Source organism: Chiloscyllium plagiosum, chromosome 6 (assembly GCF_004010195.1).
Source record: "Chiloscyllium plagiosum isolate BGI_BamShark_2017 chromosome 6, ASM401019v2, whole genome shotgun sequence".
NCBI classification, from domain to species: Eukaryota; Metazoa; Chordata; class Chondrichthyes; order Orectolobiformes; family Hemiscylliidae; genus Chiloscyllium; species Chiloscyllium plagiosum.
In genome coordinates, this window is record NC_057715.1 from 93815617 (window position 1) to 93834842 (window position 19226).

The 19226-nt window shown below is 39.2% G+C and overlaps 1 protein-coding gene across 2 annotated transcripts in view; it reads left to right on the plus strand.

Annotated features, from left to right (window-relative positions):
• Positions 1-2393: 2393 nt before the first annotated feature.
• LOC122550837 (copper-transporting ATPase 2-like) overlaps positions 2394-19226 on the plus strand; it is a 102460-nt gene continuing 85627 nt past the window's right edge. For both annotated transcript variants that reach the window (XM_043692153.1, XM_043692154.1), the window contains exons 1-2: positions 2394-2765; positions 15086-16331. In XM_043692153.1, the coding sequence (XP_043548088.1) occupies positions 2553-2765; positions 15086-16331 (1459 nt within the window). In that variant the 5' untranslated portion in view covers positions 2394-2552. The remainder of the gene's footprint in view (positions 2766-15085; positions 16332-19226) is intronic.

Here is a 19226-nt window from a genome sequence, read left to right on the forward strand (position 1 = left end):
TTTAAATCCTCCCAAGCAGTTCTAGCAAATTTCCCTGCTAGTATATTAGTCCCCTTCCAATTTAGGTGCAATCCGTCCTTCTTGTACAGGTTACTTCTATCCAAAAAGAGATTCCAATGATCCAAAAATGTGAATACTTCTCCCATACACCAGCTCCTCAGCCATGCATTCATCTATCCTCCTACAGAGTCTCAACCTTTTCCCTTCCAATATTGTTGGTTCCAATGTGCAATGACCTCCTGCTGGCCCCTCTCCCCCGTGAGAACATTCTGCACCCTCTAGGAGACATCCTTGATCCTGGCACCAGGGAAACAACACACCATTCTGCTTTTTCTCTGCTGGTCACAGAAACGTCTGTCTGTACCTCGGACTACAGAATCCCCTAACACAATTGATCTCTTGGAAGCCAACGTACCCCTCGTTGCATGAGAGCCAGTCTCAAAACCAGAAACTTGGCTGTTTGTGCTACGCTCCCCTGAGAATCCATCATCCCCTACATTTTCCAAAACAGCATACCTGTTTGAAATGGGTATATCCACACAAGACTCCTGCTCTAGCTGCCTACCTCTCTTACCCTTCCTGGAGTTAACCCATCTATGTGACTGTATCTGAGACTTTCCCCCTTTCTATGACTGCCATCCATCACATACTGTTGCTGTTGCAAATTCCTCATCGCTTCTATTTGTCTTTCCAACCGATTCGCTCAATCTGATAAGATTTGCATCCAACAGCATTTATGGCAGATATAATCCGCAGTAACCCTTAAACTCTCTTTAAACTCCCACATCTGACAAAAAGTACATATCACTGCAAAGGCCATTTTTGCTCCTTCATAATCTACAGGCCCAGAAAATAACACCGTCTTATTCCTCTACAAACACTGCCCCAGGTTAAATTAATAGCTCTGGCTTATATTTTAAGTTTAATCAAGAGACTTATCTCCAAAAACATAAATCAAGAAAGAATCCACTGTACCCACTACTGCAGCCTTTCTATTGGACAGACTTAAAACAATTACCTTATCTGATTTTGTGCTGTGAACTTCTCCCAACAGTTCCTCCAAGATTAGTTGTGAATTTCACTCTTGTTAATTTTCCCAGATGCACTCAGATGTCCAGCAATACACGAATTCAAACAGCAAAGGCGGTAACTGTGCAGGTTTTCTGTCTCCTGCACTGTCCTCACCATGTGCTTCCTTTGTCTGCCCTTCTCCCTGTTAAACTGCTGTTGTTTTGACTTTTTTTTCCAAAGTTCCAAAACAATGCAACAGCATATAAAACAGTAATTGCTGCTCCTGGAATTCGAGGAAATCACCTCCAACACCCAAAATACCTCAAAAAAAAGGAGCAGCTTTTACAGCCAGAAATTTTACCCGTCCTCCATCTTGGATTACCCAGAATCCTATGTCTTCAAGTTTTAACAATGAGAAATTGCATATGGTCAGATAATTGATATATTCAGTATTACCGATTGAGACATCAGCCAGAATATCTGTAGCACTGTAGAACTTGAATAGTGCGTTGGAGATCTTTTGTGCGCAGTCAAGAGTGCAGGTTTGTCAGCTTGGCGTATGTGCTCACGTCTCTGAAGTGAGTTTGAACTCTAAATCTATTGAATTGAGTAAGGACAGGCACAACTGAATTAAGATTGACATATGAATGCATAATCGAAATATATGTTTAACAAGTCACTAAATGTTTATTTGGTATTATATACCCTTTTAGCTGCTTGAAAAACAAGTTTTCTTTACATTGTTCTACTCAGGCTTGAATTTGTGTTTGTTTTAGTGACAAGCATTTTAAATCCAGTTTTGATTTTTGAACTGCAAGATAATCAGGAAGGGAATCGAGTTATTGGAAAAAGCAGGGAAGTGGAGTTGAGGATTATTACATCTCATTAAATGGTGGAGCAGACTTGATGGGCTGAATGATATGCTTCTGCTTCTATGCCTTATGGTCTTCTGAATGAAAATAGTTTTCATGCTGTTTTCAGATACAAATCTGTTGATTTATTTCAGGTGATATAAATCCAGTTTTGATAATGTTTAACAGCATGGTATGAAATTGAGCTGAAACTTTTAATTTGTAAACCAAGCAATTCCATTAAGAATGACAACAGTGCTAACTAGGTTTCAAATGATTTCACAAGTTCATTATAGTTTTTACTAATAGCAGCATTAGCACCATAAATGAAGGGAATTATGCACAAAACTTTTGATTCTCATTCTGTAGCACATGCAGTGAACTATCTGTTTTCAATTTGGTGTGTCGTGTGCAAAAAGTAGTAGTGCTGCAGCTGATTTGTTGAACAGAGAAAAGAGTGCAAAGAGTGTTAGCCAATGTTTAAGTGGGCGTGTGCAGATCTCAGTATTTGTTTAACCACTGAGAACTCAACCAGACTTCTGTTTACCTGGGTTTCAGTGTCATTCAACCTTGTCAAAAAGCATAGTGGTACTGAATATTTTATGTGCCAGGATATTTTTTGTTTTCCTGGACTAACTTACTATGACCTGATTTGAAAGAGAAACCTCATGGAATGAAGCTCAAGATAAAATGGATGCATACAAAGCAGAATCAGATCTGAATGGTGATGGTGTTTTATCTCTGTTTTCTGGAAAATCAAGTCACTCACTTGTCAGTGTGTGTGCTCCATGGACTGTCAGTAACAATACAAAGCATGAGAGCAATATGAACTTCCTTCAGTGCGAAGAAAGCAAAGTTTCACAGAAATGTAACTCTAGCAAGAAGGAAACAAAGGCAGATCAGGTTAGTACAAGAGAGAATTTCAGTTGGAATATTCACTTAATTAGAATTCACCCACATCAAAAAGTTCAGAAATTATAAATATCAGGGCAGTTCATCAATGTGATCTGAACTCCATATGCCTGAAATCATCTTCTGTCCAGCTTGATCTTTATACAGAAATAAAGAACAGAACAGTTCCATTTCCAATGAATGACAAGATTCTGCAATGGTAATGTGTTTCAGTTGATGGTACCCTAAAGAGTTGAAGCTTTAGTAGTAACATTGGATCTCCTAAACTTTATTGTAAAAAGAATCAGTAGGATTATTGTAGTAGTCTGTCAAATATGCTCAATACTAGGTAGATTTTTAAAATTTACTTTATTTCAAATGTGTTTTTATCAACCACATTTAAAATGTTTTAAGTCATCCTTTCAGTAAAGCAAAATATTCTGTGATAAATTTGCTGTTACTTATTAATATCATTGTTTCCTTTCCAAGGGGATGAAGTGGTCAAAGGTTCACTGATACCAACGTTAGTTAGTGAAGGTCAGAACAGTTGAGAATATAAATAACAATTCCCTCAGTTACTCTGTTGGGGTGAATGTTTGTGCCACTGCCCCCAAACCCAAATTAAAATGGTTAGTGGGAATGTTAGAGAACGGTGTCAGTTTGAAGGTCAGTATTCAGATATTGTTCCCTGCACTGGCCATTTTGCAGAAGGTGGATTCAAGATCTGGGAAGGCCATTTTTCCCCAGAGTGGCAGGCAAGCAATTAAACTGATCAAGAACCTTTCAAAAATTAGGTGATGGAGACTGATTTGGATTTTCCAGTCAGACTTCAATTCCTTAAGGAGATGAGCATTGGAGTGGGGAGGGGCATTAGGTTTTAGAGGCAGACAACCAGCAGGCTAAGGTGACACTTCCTGGCTGGACATGTTCTGTGAAAACAGCGTCACAGAAAGATAGTGACATGATGTCAAGGAGGGAAACTAGAAGATAGCAAAATATGTAGAAAGGTTAATCCTGACATAATATAGAAAGGGAATAAAATCTACTCAGTAGTTGAGCTAAATTATTTAATGTGACATTGAGTGAAGAGGATGAACAATTCCTTCCTATGCCAGCTTTGCTCAGGGACAGAAGCCCACAGTGTGTCAGTCCATCTGGTTCAATCTGAGACTAATTAATACATTTATTAATTACTAATCTTGGAATTCCCTTCTTATGGCACTGTGTAGGTACATCTGCACCCCAGGATCACAGCAGTCCAAAAATGCTGATCACCACCTCCTTCTCAAGGATAATTAGAAATGGGAACAATATGCTGGCCTAGCCAGCAACATCCACATTCTCTGAATTAAAGTTTTAAAAAAGCATTCAGCCAGTCTCAGCCAAGTTTAAGCCTGGCTGATATCAATACCTTTTCCTCCAACTCCTGCAGCCTGAGTGAACACTGCCTTACCTGATTGTAGCACTGACTACTTGTTCAACAGGCCGCTTGTATATTTCCATCAGATTAATTCCACCAACTCAGAGCCAGGCTTTTCTCAGGTGGGGGAGTGGGTTCCTGGCATCAATAATGGTGGTGCCAAAGTGTATTAGCTACGGGCTGTTCCTGGCCATCATCATTGGGAGTTGGCATATTCACTTCATTACGTCACTTCTGTGAGATTGAGGTTGATTCCAGAAGATTGTGGTGCTGGAAAAGCACCACACTTTTCAATTCTGGTCTCCAGCATCTGCAGTCCTCACTTTCTCCTGATTCCAGAAGATGTCCAACTATTCTAGGAAGATTGACAACGCCCAGGCAGGCACTTGGTCCTCTCTGTATGGTTGATACACACCAAAGACCAACCTGTAGCTGGTTTCTCCCCAGTATTTTTGTATTTTATTTTTATTGTACTGGCTGAAAAGGCATCTATTTGTTGAGGAGCCCTCCTGGTTACTTACCTCATGGCTGGATGTTTTTCTGACCCTTCAGGCATTGGCAGCCCACTACTGCCCTCAACTGGGCAGGGAATCCATCTCCATACGAACTCAGCACTCACCCATGGAGGCAGATTTTTGACCCAAAACAAACTCAGCCTTCAGGACTGAAAATTCAAGTATATGTTTTTGTGAACTCTTAATGTTGTCAGAAATGTAAAAAACATTCTCTTCCTTTAAGCACTAAATTATGACAGCAGCTTGTTAGGACCCATTATTTGGTAATTGGTGTTGAATACGTCAAAACCTAAATAGCATTGCTTCTTTGAAAGGATTACAGTGAAAATGTGATCAAAAGAAGACCTTTTAAAATTAAATCATAACAAGAATCATGTTCGCTTCATAATTGTTTTCATCTTCATTTGATTTCAAAGTAATGCTTGCTGATTCACAATTAGTGGTTGGCTTGCAACTGGATGCAGACTGAATTAAACTACATTATTCAACGTTTAAGCTAATGACAGCAATAAGTGAACTTGTGTTTCCCAAATTCCACTGTTTTTGTTTTGGTTTTGCACTCAATCTTTTACCTACAAACAAATTTTGCTACAGATTAAAATTACTTAAATAAATATGATCAGAACACATGAACATAAAAAAAGGAGTGGAGTAGGCCATTTGACCTTTCAAGCAGATTCCCCTATCCAACAAAATTGTGGCTGATTTCCTGTTTAAATCCCACACCATCCTTTACCTCTTAATTACTTTAGTATCAAAAAATCTGTCGATGTATGTCTTGAATATCCACAGTTTATTGGATTATAAAATTCCAAAGACCTTACAAGCCACTAAGTGAACAAATTTCTCCCCATCTTAGTTTTAAATGGTTTTATTACAGTAATAGATTAAATTTGCAAATTATCAATAAATTAAACACAACCTTACAAAAAATTAAACTTTTTATTTGTGTGAGACCCTTTTATCTGTTTTCCCTTCTTCTGTACTTTTTACTTCTACATGGAATTTGCAAAATGGATATAGAATGTTTGACCCACTTCTTCCATTTTGACTATCCTCTCGAATTAATGGTCATAATCTCTAGTATGCACTCCTCTCCCACATCCCTTTCTCTCAAACACCAACCTAACCTTTCTAACATATTTTCTTCAAATGCTGACATGCTGATTTTCGAACAATGTATTTTTAGTTAATGTATTCCAAATTTCAGTACTTTGTTTGTTGAGAAAAGTCTATCAAATCATTTCTGCACACAGCAAACAGACACAGTCTCAGAACAGAACCATGGAGTACACTGACGTCAACATCTAACCATTTTGAAAAACTGGAGCATTACCCCACTTAATAATATTTCTTTTGTTTACCTTTGATTTTTGACTACATTTACTCTAACTTTCATTTTGTGTACATAAGTTCTTTTGGCACCACGTATTTCCAATCATATATCTTTTTATCAATTAATGAATTCTATTCTTTTTTCATTTTATAATGGCTCCAGACCCCAACCCCACTTTTAATGGGTAAGTAGATATCATAACTGAGCTGGATTAAATGCTCACAGGGAATCTAAACTATCCCGTTTCTATCCAAGAGTGATCATAGCCTACTGTAGCAGTCTTACTGTTGATCTGCTGAAATTTGCTAATACAATACCAGTTTAAATCGAAATATAAAATCTTTACCCAAAAATTCACTGAATGAATTTTACTGTTTTCTAAATGATTACAGTATTATATTCTTCTGTCTTCCAGAATATAATCAAATATATCAACCATCAACAAGTCACACTGACAGCCAAACGTTTTTGAGGTCTGTCAAGGTGTTTACAAGTCAACTGAAAAGATTCAATCTGAGCTGTTTTGATTCATATCATCCCACAATATATTAAAAAATGATGTCAAGACAGGAGGTGAATTTTGAATAAGCTAACACTATGATATGATAATTGCTAAAACAACAAATTTAGATAAATTAAGTTGGAAAGGAAAAATACCAGCATTTAATAGGATACCTCCAAGTATCCTGAAGGCACACAAGGTGGAAATTGCTAAGGCTCCAGAATTTCAGGGCTTTATTGCGTGAGAACTGGAGAGCAGCTCATCTCGTATTCAGTTTTGAAGAAAGGTGAGAGAGATCGTCTGGATTATTACAGATGACAATTTGTTCGCTCATGCAGGGAAAAATTTTAGTGCCACTGCTTAAGGATAAAATGACCTTTTATTTAGAAAACAGAAGCATCTAGACCATGTATTTCATGAATGACAGAGGTCAACAGTTTTTGAGGATATATTTCTAGATAAAGAGAAGTACTGTGGTGTCCACATTAAAGATTATTCTGGATGGGTGGTTGAAGACAAAATGTAATTCAGTGTGATTAAGATTATTTGCTTGACGAAGGATAAATGCTGACACAAACAGCTTGGGCTAAATGACTCATTTCTGAATTGTGCTTCCATGAGTATTGAATATTTATCACACTCACATGAAAACCAATGAAGTTCCATGCTTTACGAATACCAGCAATTTAAGGATATGTGCAAAATACCACACATGCTCACAAAGACATTATCAGCCATTACATATTTGTGGAACACTATTGTTTTACACATGCAAATCAACAAAATTGTGCAGTTGAAAAATTAGCAAACATGAATCTTTTGTTGGCTCAGCAGCAACATGGTACTTGAAGATTTTAATCAAGAATTCAAGGTGAGTGGTAATTGCTTGTCTAACATAGTTAACAAATACACGTGTTGCCAAACCTTGTCAAAATGTCCTATAATGTAATGTGTGGATAAAGATGTTGCCAGAAACATCCTGTTTTCAGAAACCTCCGCCAGTTTCATTTGAACGTTTTTCCCACTTGGACCTATTGAAGAATTAGTATATTTTCATGGAACAATTTATCTGATTCTGACTCCGTAATCTTAGATAAAGAAGACTTCCCAAAGGAACAGATTTTTAAAACTCAGTTTCAGTATATTTAGTGCTGAAATGGACAAGTCAATAATCACAAGTTGAGTTAATGTTAAAATGCCATTTAGCAGTAAAGGTTAAGAAACACTCTTACGAAATGCAAGGGTGAAGTGATATATGGTGAGAATGAATTAGTTTAGAAACTCCCTTTAGAAATGTTTGAAAGACATTTAAAAAACAGTAGTGTAATTCTCATGCATTAGAAAAGTTTGTATATTCCTAGAATTCCATATTGAACGTATTCCAATAACTGCTAATTTTATTTTTTTCTCTTACAAATAGATGTCATCCATTCAAATGCTATTAAATTTAAATGTGAATACTGCACGCTTTTCAGTATACAATCAAGTTTAAGATCTTGTAATAGCAGTAGGTCATATTGAATAACATAAAATTAAAGTATTAAGTAGCTTTGCATGTTGAGATTTCATATTAGTCTCCTCAGTAATAAGCCTCATTGTTCTTCACACGATAAAATCTCAGGAAGGTGGTACCTCCAGTAGTCCATATTTTAAGCCAACTAGCTGTTCATGCAATCTTCACAGCTCACCCTTAATCTCTGTTGTTTGGTTTTGCTTTTTTCTTTTTGGCCCAGTGTCGATTCTATTTTTTTACTTTGCCACCATCGACCTTTCTTATGTCTCACTGTCATGACTCTATAGCAGCTCTCCATATGTTTAGACTGTAGGTACTTTGCTAAGCATACAGTAACTCAGCTGTCCTGAGTAGCTTTAATCAGTATATCATGGTTGTGCTACCTGGGATTCCAGTATGCCCTGGAGCTAGACAAAGCCCAAACATATTTACATGAATATTTGGGAAATGTATACCTAATCAGAAAGAGTCTGCTGCATGTGGGAAGTTGTCTGTTCCCTTTCAATGTCATCCCTTATTTTTATTGTTAGCATGCTCAGAGATGGACTTGGAACAGGTTTTGGTATATAATTCAATAAACAGCGCTGGTTAAATTATATAGAAAGCAGAACAAGTCCTTCTGCAAATTTAAGTATTGAGGTGGAGGCAATGTCTAAATGATGTTATCACTAGACTAATACTCCAGAAAGCCCTCTAAATATTCTGGCGATCCTGATTTGACCCCAAGAATCTAATGATGATCATGAAGCCATTGCCGATTGTTGCTTCACTAATGTCCTGTGTGGAAGGAAATCTTCTGTCCTCATCTGGTCTGGCCTATATGTGACTCCAGACCGAAGGCAATGTGGTTGACTCTCATCTGCTCTCTGAAATGACCTAGTAAGCTACTCAGTTGCATCAATTGCTAGAAAGTCTCAACAAAGGAACCAAACCAGGTGGAACACTTGGCATTGACCTAGGCACCCAAAACAACAATGGCAAAAACAGCCATTTTGACCCTATAAAGTCCTCCTTACTAACATCTGGGGACTAGTGCAAAAATTGGGAGAGCTATCTCACAGACTAGTCAAGCAACCAGCTTATACATTCGTTGTCTGTAATGTATAATTCAATGTCCCAGTCGCCACCATTACCTATCCCTGGATATATCCTGTCCAACCCACCACAGATGGTGGCACAATGGTATACAGTTGGGAAGGAGTTGCCCCAGAGCCCTAAATAGTGACTCCAGACCCTATGATTTCTCATGGCATCAGGTCAAACATGGGCAAGGAAACCTCCTACTGGTTATCAGATACCGTCCTTCCTTGTCTGTTAAACAGTGCTCTTTTGTGTTGAACAATACTTGGAGGAAGCACTGAGGGCAGCAAGGTTGCAAAATGTTCACCATCAAGAGTAGGTTGGCAGAGTACTAGCAAATGAGTAGATCAGGGCCTGAAGGGCGCAGCTGTTAGACTGGTTCTTGGCATGTGTTGAGGGAACCAATAATAAGGAAAGACATAATTGACCTCATCTTTACCAATCTGCCTACTGCATTTGCATCCATCTATGACAGTAATGGTAAGAGTTTATGTGGAAATGAAGAACCAATTTCACATCCAGAATACCATCCATCACGTTGTGTGGCACCATCATTTACTTGTCCTTCATCCTCACTGTCAGCATATATACACCAACATTTTCCTAGCTACAATCAGTTCTGAAGAAGGGTCACTGGACCTGAAATGTTAACTGCTTTTTTGCTCCACTTATGCTGTTAGACTAGCTGAGTTTATCCAGCAATTTTTGTTTGTTTCTGACTTCCAGCGCCCACAGTTCTTTTTGGGGGGTGGGGTTCATGGAATTGAGCTTTTCTCTCCATACATGTGTTCCTCTAGCAACAGTGAAGGAATGATTTTATAGTTCCAACTCAGGATGGTGTGGGGCTTAAGGGAAATTGCAGGTGGCAGAGTTCCCATGCATCTGTTTTAATAACCTTCTAGGTGGTAGAAGTCACATATTTGAAAGGTGATTTCAAAGGAGTCTTGGTATGTTGAAGTGTATCTTGCAGATGGTATACACTGCGACCACCATACATAAGTGGTGGAGGGAGTGAATGTTTAAATTAGTAAACAGATTGCCAAACAAGTGGACTGCTTTGTCCTGGCCAGTATAGAGCTTGAGTGTTGTTGCAGCTGACAAGTGGATGAGTGAATGGTATTCCACAATTCAAGAGTTGTAGAGATGCACAGCATAGAAACAGACCCTTCAGTCCAACCTGTCCACGCAGACCTGTTATCCCAACCCAATCTAGTCCCACCTACCAGCACCCGGCCCATATCCCTCCAAGCCCTTCCTATTCATATACCCATCCAAATGCCTCTTAAATGTTGCAATTGTACCAGCCTCCACCACTTCCTCTGGCAGCTCATTCCATACCCGTATCACCCTCTGTGCGAAAAAGTTGCCCCTTAGGTCTCTTTTGTATCTTTCCCCTCTCACCCTAAACCTATGGGCTCTAGTTCTGGACTCCCCCACCCCAGAGAAAAAAAACTTTGTCTATTTACCCTATCCATGTCCCTCCATTTTGTAAACCTCTATAAGGTCGCCCCTCAGCCTCCGACACTCCAGGGAAAACAGCCCCATCCTGTTCAGGTGAGTTATTCAGTTCTGGAATTTCCAGCCTCTGACCTGTTCTTTTGACTTTGTGGCTGGTCCAGTTCAGTTTCTGGCCAATGGTAACTGCCAAGATGTTAAGTGGGGGACTCAGCAAAGATAATGCCGTTGGACATTTAGGCAAGATGGTTAGATTCTCTGGTTGGAGATGTTCATTGCTTGACACTTATGTGGCATGAATGAGGGAGCTTACAGATGGTGTAGATATTACCATGTAGCTGATGCTCTTGGCCTTGTAGATAGTAATAGTCATGGTTTGGAAGATGCTGTCTCAGGACCCTGGTGAATTTCTGCATTGCATTTTATAAATGATGTACCTTGCTACCATATGTCAGTGGTGGAGGGGGTGAATGTTTGTAAATATGATGCCAAAGAAGCAACTGTTTTCGTTTTGGATGGCATCAAGCTTTTAGTTGTGCTGCATCCATCCAGGCAATGGAGAGTAATCCATCACACTCCTGGCCAGGGGCAGATAGGTGGTGGACAGACCTTATGGAATCAGGAATGTAGTCACTTGCTGCAGGATTCCTAGTCTTTGATCTGCACTTGTAGTCACAATATTTATATGGCTAGTCCATTTTAGGGGTAACCCCCAGGATCATGATAGCAATGGCAATGCTATTAAATGTCACAGGGAGATTGGTTAAATTCTCTATGGTTGAGGATGCTCATTGCCTGGCACTTGTGTAACATGAATGTAAATTTAACATACTAACCCAAATCTGAATATTGTCCAGGTCTAAATATACAAACATGGCTATTCCTCTGAAATGATGAACAGTTTGCTATCATTAATAATTATGGATCAGGGCCTAGAAAGCTGAAGACAGAAGCACCAACAAACAATTAAAGTTGGATACTTAACAGGCCATAATTAGATTGGTACAAATATCTTGGAAGTTTGTGAAGCTGGATGTGATTACTGACATTGGCAGGAATGAGGTCATGTAAAGATAAGAAAACAGCATGAAAATTTTACCAAGATACTAATTAATCAAGACAATGTAGGTCAGTGAGCTTAGGTCAGGAATGACACCAATGCCTGGATGGTGTCAAGTATATGGAGGGTAGAATGTCAGTGCAGAGTTGAGTGATGTGGTGTAGAATTGGACTCATGCACATGTGAAACTATTGTTCATTTCTTTTAAGACAATGTTAGTTTCACTGACCAGATAAATATTTATTGCCTGTACCCAACCGGCCTGAAGATGGTAGTGGTGAGGTGCCTTCTTGAACCATTCCAATTGTTAGGGTGTAGGAACATCCACATTGCTTTTAGCAAGGGAGACCCAGGAACAGTGATGGAATAGCAATGTCGTTCCAAGTCAGGATGGTGTGTAGTTTGGAGGGTAACTTGTAGTGGTGGTGTTCCTATGCATCTATGCACAATGGGTTGTGTTGTGCGTTTTTGATTATGCTGCTAAGGGACATCATGCAGATTAGAAAAAGCTGATGGCCAAGTATAAAGCTTGGGGGGAACACGAGTAATAGTAGCAGAGCAGGAAGAGAAACCTTTGAGTAATATTCTCAGTTAACTAAATAGACGAGAATGGAACTAATTAAAGTGCTGCTGCAGGAGCAACCCAAACTGGACAACAAGCATCAGAGGCTCAACTGAGTCAAAGGCTGCAGGCAGGTTGAGGAAGGACAGTTTCTCTTTTTGTATTCAGAGTTGAGCTTGCACAGGTTTGACGCTCAGATTATCAGTCATAATACATCTGTTAAATTGTCAAGAACCAGATCCAAAAGGTAGGAATGCAGTAGATATCAATGATGACACCCAATTTGGCTCCAATTTACACTTGTGCAGTTTTAATCAGCATTGTTTAGTCACTGCAATGGTTTATGGACATGTTTTCTTCATGATAAGCAACCTTAAGAATGTACCTCATTGCTCATAATCACCAGCCCCTACAATTTTAAACCCAGTGCATCAACAATCACCAATTCCTCCTTCCCTACAATCTTTAACCATCATCCTGACCTTCAGTTCTCCATCTGCTTCTCAGCTGTTGGTCACTGGAAGTGGAAAAACAAGACAGCATGTCGTATTATATGTTTTACATTACAACAAAGACAAGATATACCCCGTTGTACATACAAAACAATGCCCTTGTTATATGAATTAACTCTAACCTCAGCAGAACAAATTTAGTAATTTTATCAAATGAGGTTTACAACCAACAGCAATAATGCCACGATTTGTGATTTTCACTAGAAAATGAAAGTGTGGAAACTGTCCTGAAAATGCTGTTGAAAACTTTGAAATCTCAATAAAAATTGCACTTATGACAACCGAACAGAATCACTGAATGCAATACTTAAATATCCTGAAAGTCTTGTAATACTATACGATTCAAATTGAAGCTTTTAAAGTCACCATAAACCAGCTGTCCAGACATTCGATAATGTCATTGCACATGAAGCTTGGAAAAAAACAGCTTAATTGCTTTATGTAAAAAAACATGTAAAACAACAGAAGAATGCATATTGTTAGAGCAATTTTGGAAGCATTTGATAGATCTGAATGACAAATCACTTGGTACACTATAGTTTAGCTTTTGAATGTAAATTAAAGGCACAAACTCCAGGGGATTTGCCATTATTGAGAATGAGTAGATTCTAATCATATGCACAAAATTTAATGAATTAAATACTGATTTTCTCATCTACCTAGCATAACCATTCAAGAACTATTGTATTGCTTGCTTTCAGTAATAAATTAAAAAGCAAACAACTGTGATCTTTTTCATTCCATGATTTGAATATTAGGTATTTGTTGCTTAACTACAGGGAGAGGCTGAATAAGCTGGGGCTGTTTTCCCTGAAGTGTCGGAGGTTGACGGGTGACTTTATAGAGGTTCATATAATCATGAGGGGCATGGATAGGGTAAATAGACAAGGTCTTTTCCCAGGGGGAGTCTGAACTAGAGGACATAGGTTTATGGTGAGAGGGGACAGACTTAAAAGGGACCTAAAGGGCAACTTTTTCATGTAGAGGGTGGTGCATGTATGGAATGAGCTGCCAGAGGAAGTGGTGAAGGCTTTAACAATTACAACATTTAAAAGGCATCTGCATGGTTATATGAATAGGAAGGGTTTACAGGGATATGGGCCATGTGCTGGCAAGAGGGACTAGATTGGTTTAGTATATCTGGTTGGCATGGATGAGTTGGACCGAAGGGTCAATTTCTGTGCTTAACATCTCGATGACTCTATAACTCAAATTTACCTGCAAAGGTGCTTAGGTGTCTCTTTTCACCACTACACTATAGCATTTTGATTGCTTTGTTGGCCACTTCAGACAGAAGTTAAGAGTCAACCATATTAGTGGGAAACTGGAGTCAGATAAATACCACACTGGGTGAGGACAAGTTTCTTTCTCTAAAGGATACTGCGAAACAAATAATGTGACAACTTCATTTCACTTCGAGCAGAATGTTTTTAAAATTTCCAAGTTTTGTGCAGCTCCATTCAGCACTACAATGGTGAACATGTGAGCTCATGTTTTTTCGGTGTTACATTACTGGACCAACAATATAACAACACAATGTTGTGGTTACAGGAATTTAATCAAATCTGACTTATAATAGTCAGTTACCAAGTACTTATTTGTAGAAAATCACAGAGCGATTCATACGGATGCGGATGCAGTGAGTGACATCGGGTCTGAATGCAGCAGGTCTCATAAGGAGTTAAGAGGCCAATACTTTGTGTAACTATTGTCACTTATTACACTATAACTATTATTGCACTGTTATTGCTTGAATTGGACCATGTGAAGTGTGTATAGGAAAAACAAAAAAGTTAATTTATTTTTAAAAATGTCAATATTTCTGGAATAACAGTACAATCACGGCTCTTCTTAAGCTCTCTCGTTGTTTTAATGTATCACGATGTGGCAGTAACAACACTGAGGAATTATTACATTGGAAGGAAAGTACAGTGGTAATTAAATAAACCAGAATATATCTATTATTCTACTACTAGTGTTAGTTTTGAGTAGAAATCTGTTAGCGTTGAATCAGTAGGCCATGGGCCTACTAGCACGTGGGACACAAAAAAGGTCCACATGTCAGTGCAATGCATAGGTATTTAACTTTTTAAAAATGTTACTTGTAGACAAGGAGGAAGAGAAGTGTTATACTGTTCCTGCCAATCACAGATTTTCCACAATTCTCCCTTCAGTGCTGTGGGGGGTCATTTACACGCATCATTGACCTGACTGCAGCACCTATACCAGCAGTGATGTCATTACCATCTGCTATAGGCAGGAGTTAATCTCCTGGGAGTGTCTTTCTCCAAAACAAGATGGTTCACCACCCCTTCTTCAATTTGAAAAAAAATTATTTTGAGATTATAAAAATAACCTTGAATCATTTTGTTTTCAGGTGCCTTTGGAGAAATATAATGGCACTCTGGTGTACAGTCCTGCTAACCGAAGCTCTGAATCTTTGCGATATGCTTTCGATAATGTTGGATTTGAAGCCAGCCTGAGTGAACTATACCCTCTACCAGTTGATATCAGCACCTCACATACCAGCACTACCCATATCAGTATTGCGGGCATGACTTGCCAATCATGTGTACAGTCAATAGAGGGCCAAATTTCCAAAGAGAAAGGTGTTGTTAGCATTAAAGTGTCTCTTGAACATAAGAATGCAATGGTAAAGTACATTCCGACAATAATCAGCTCTCAGCAGATATGTGAGACAATTGATGACATGGGCTTTGAAGCAACTCTCACTAATCAAAATGGACCTTTACTTGAGAGGAAAATTCCCTTACCAGTTGAAGCTATGGTGAAGATGAAAGTGGAAGGCATGACATGTTATTCATGTGTTAGCACAATTGAAGGCAAAATGAGCAAATTGCAAGGTGTAAACCGAATTAAGGTCTCCCTTAACAAACAAGAAGCCATTATTGTGTACCAGCCACATGTGATTCAAGCAGAACAGCTCAGAAACCAAATTAATGAGTTGGGTTTTCAAGCCAGAATCAAGGCCAGACCAGCTTCTCTAAAACTTGATATGATCAAATCTACAGATTCACAGGATAAGGAAAGTAAAAACGGGATATCCAATGACAAACTGCCAAGTGTTATCCATAACTTTGCGACTGTAATTTTTCAGGTAGAAGAAATGCATTGCAAATCTTGTGTTGCAAATATTGAAGGAAATATCAGAGAACTCCCAGGTGTACAGAGCATCAAGGTATCCTTCGAGAAAAAAAATGCTATTGTGACGTATGATTCGATCTTGACTGATCCAGCATCATTAAAATTAGAGATTGAAGCTCTCCCACCAGGAAACTTTAAAGTTTATCTTCCAACTGACTTGGAAATAGAAAACGAAACTTTATTAATTCCAGTTACACACTTACCACATCAACCGAACTGTGATACTGAAAAGCACTTTGAAATCCCTGCCGGCATTACAGTGATTAGTATTGAAGGAATGACATGCCATTCTTGTGTACAGTCTATCGAGAAGACGATCTCTGAACGGAAAGGTGTAAAATTGATCAAAGTATCCTTAGCAAAAAAGAAGGGGACAATCTACTTCGATCCAACACTAACAAATTCTGAGGACTTGAGAGCTGCCATTGAGGAGATGGGATTTTTTGCCTCTGTATCTGGTAGGAGCATAACATTTTTTTTCCTTAACATTTGAACAGTCTTCTCATTGAGTAATAGAAATGTAAATCGGCCCATTGTGATTGCACTGACAAAAAAAAAGCTATCTAGTCTATTACCACCTTCCAACTCTTGTGGTTATTACCGTGTAGGTTACATCATCTTGAGTGCATATCAAACTGCTTAATTTGAAATGTAATAAGGATTTCATCCTTTCTGACAGTAAATTATAGAGCCCACTATCTTTGAGTAAAAACAATAATCAATTCCCCTCTATCTTTCTACCGGTTACCTTAGATCTGTACTCCTTGGCTACTGATCTCTGCTAACAGAAATAGGTGACTTCTATCCATTCTGCAGTGGGAATAACTTCTGTCCCCCAGTTTTCTGACCACTGGTGTAGACTCACTGGCCTGTAGTTCCCTGGTTTGCTTTTTGAATAATGGCACAGATAAACTGTTCAAAGTTTGTGTGAAGATTTGTAGCTCGGGTGCTCGTTGTTGTGGTTCTGTTCGCCGAGCTGGACGTTTTTGTTGCAAACGTTTCGTCCCCTGGCTAGGTGACATCATCAGTGCTTGGGAGCCTCCTGCGAAGCACTTCTTTGATGTTTCCTCCGGTGTTTATAGTGGTCTGTCCCTGCCGCTTCCGGTTGTCAGTTTCAGCTGTCCGCTGTAGTGGTTGGTATATTGGGTCCAGGTCGATGTGTTTGTTGATGGAGTTTGTGGATGAATGCCATGCCTCTAGGAATTCCCTGGCTGTTCTCTGTCTGGTTTGCCCTATGATAGTAGTGTTGTCCCAGGAAAATTCATGTTGCTTGTTGTCTGCGTGTGTGGCTACTAAGGATAACTGTCTCCCAATCCTATGGCAGCTTTCCTGCGCCCAGAGAGGATTTGAAAATTAATGTCAAGGCCCCTGCAATATCATCCCTTGCCTGTCTTGGCAGTCAAGGATACATCATGTTGGATTGGGGACTTATCCAAATTTAAGGCAGCTAAAACCAGTCTAACCTCCTCTCTCTATGATAATTTATTTAAGTTTATCACAGGATCCACCATCTCCCCGATTTCTATACTTAGATCGTTCTTCTCTATTGTGAATACAGATACAAAGCAATCGTTTAACATGTCACGTCCATCTTTTGGCTCCACACATGTTGCTACTTTTGTCTCTAATGGGCCCTATTCTTTCCTTGGTTATCATCTTGTCTCTAATACATTTAGAAAATACCTTTCACCCACCAGTGTTTTCTCATGCCCCTCTTCACTCTCCTAATTTATTTTTATATGGCCCTTCTTTCCTGAGGCTTCTACCAACAGTTTCCCTTTTCTTCCGTATTGAATACTGAAATGTTAATAGACATTTAAGGTTCCCGGGCTTATTTTCTCCTCCTTATCGCCATTACAGAACATGTTGGCCCTGCAGTCTCAATTAGGAGAAAGTGAGGACTGCAGATGCTGGAATTAAGAGTTGAAAAATCTGATGCTGGAAAAACACAGCAGGCCAGGCAGCATCCGAGGAGCAGGAGAATCGACGTTTTGGGCGTAAGCCCTTCTTCAGGACTGCTGTGTTTTTCCAGCATCACATTTTTCAACCCTGCACTCTCAATTTCCAATTTAAGTAACACCCGTACCTCTTATGTTGCTCCAAGTCCATTTTGGCCAGATCCTGAATTTTTTTAAATTTATAGTTAGCTTTCACCCAATTCGGTCCAATGTTATCCTTTCCATAATAATTTTAAATCTTACTGAATTATTGTCACTTTCACAAAATACTCACCACTGACATTTCTACTTATTGCCCTATTATTTTTATACTTCTGAAATTTGACAGCATATCTGTCCTTCTGTACAAGACTATAACATACAGGAGCAGAACTAGGCCATTCGAATAGAGTCTGCTTCGCCATTCGACAGTAGCTAATATATCCCTGACTTGGGGTCTTTGGTATATTCTTCTTAGGTTCTCAATTGATATGGTCTCAATTGAAAAGTCTTTTAAAGTATCATACTTATTGCAGTAATTAGCTTCATAGACATATAGCATGGAAACAGACCCCTTGGTCCACTTTGGCCAAGTTTCCCCAAACTAAACAATCCTATTTGCCTGCATTTGGCCCATATCCCTTTAAACCTTTTCTTTTCAAGTACCTGTCAAAATTTCTTAAATGTTGTAACTGTACCGACATCTACCACTTCTTCTGGCAATTAATTCCACATACCATTATGGACCAAGCCAGGCATCCTCAAGACATTTTAAGAACAAGTGGCCCAGACCCGAACTTTGCTAGTTGTTTTAAGCAGGTGTAAAGTGGATATTCCAGGAGAGATGCTGGTGGTCAAACCACGTAGTTTTAAACTAAACAGAATTTATTCACAAGATTACTTAATCAAACATAAACAAAAGAGAACAGAATACAGAATAATTTATCCTATCCGAAAACCCAACAGACTATACCAATTTAATGATGCTGTTCCAAATACTTGCCACAATTCCTGTAAATACCACTTGGCACAAAAGGTAAAATCAAACACAGGGTTTTGCAAGAGGAAAGTCAGAAAGAGTGTACCAGCATGGACCTGCTTCTTTCGGTTCAGCAGCTTTAAAACACAGCTGCTTGCTAACCACCAATGCTTTCCACTACATCTCCTCCACTTCCCGCTCCTCCGCCCTTGAACCCCGCCCCTCCAATCGCCACCAGGACAGAACCCCATTGGTCCTCACCTAAAACCCACCAACCTCCAGATACATCGTATCATCCCTCGTCATTTCCGCCACCTCCAAACAGACCTCACCACCAAGGATATATTTCCCCCCCCTCCCCCATCAGCGTTCCGGAAAGACCACTCCCTCTGTGACTCCCTCGTCAGGCCCACACCCCCCACCAACCCAACCTCCAC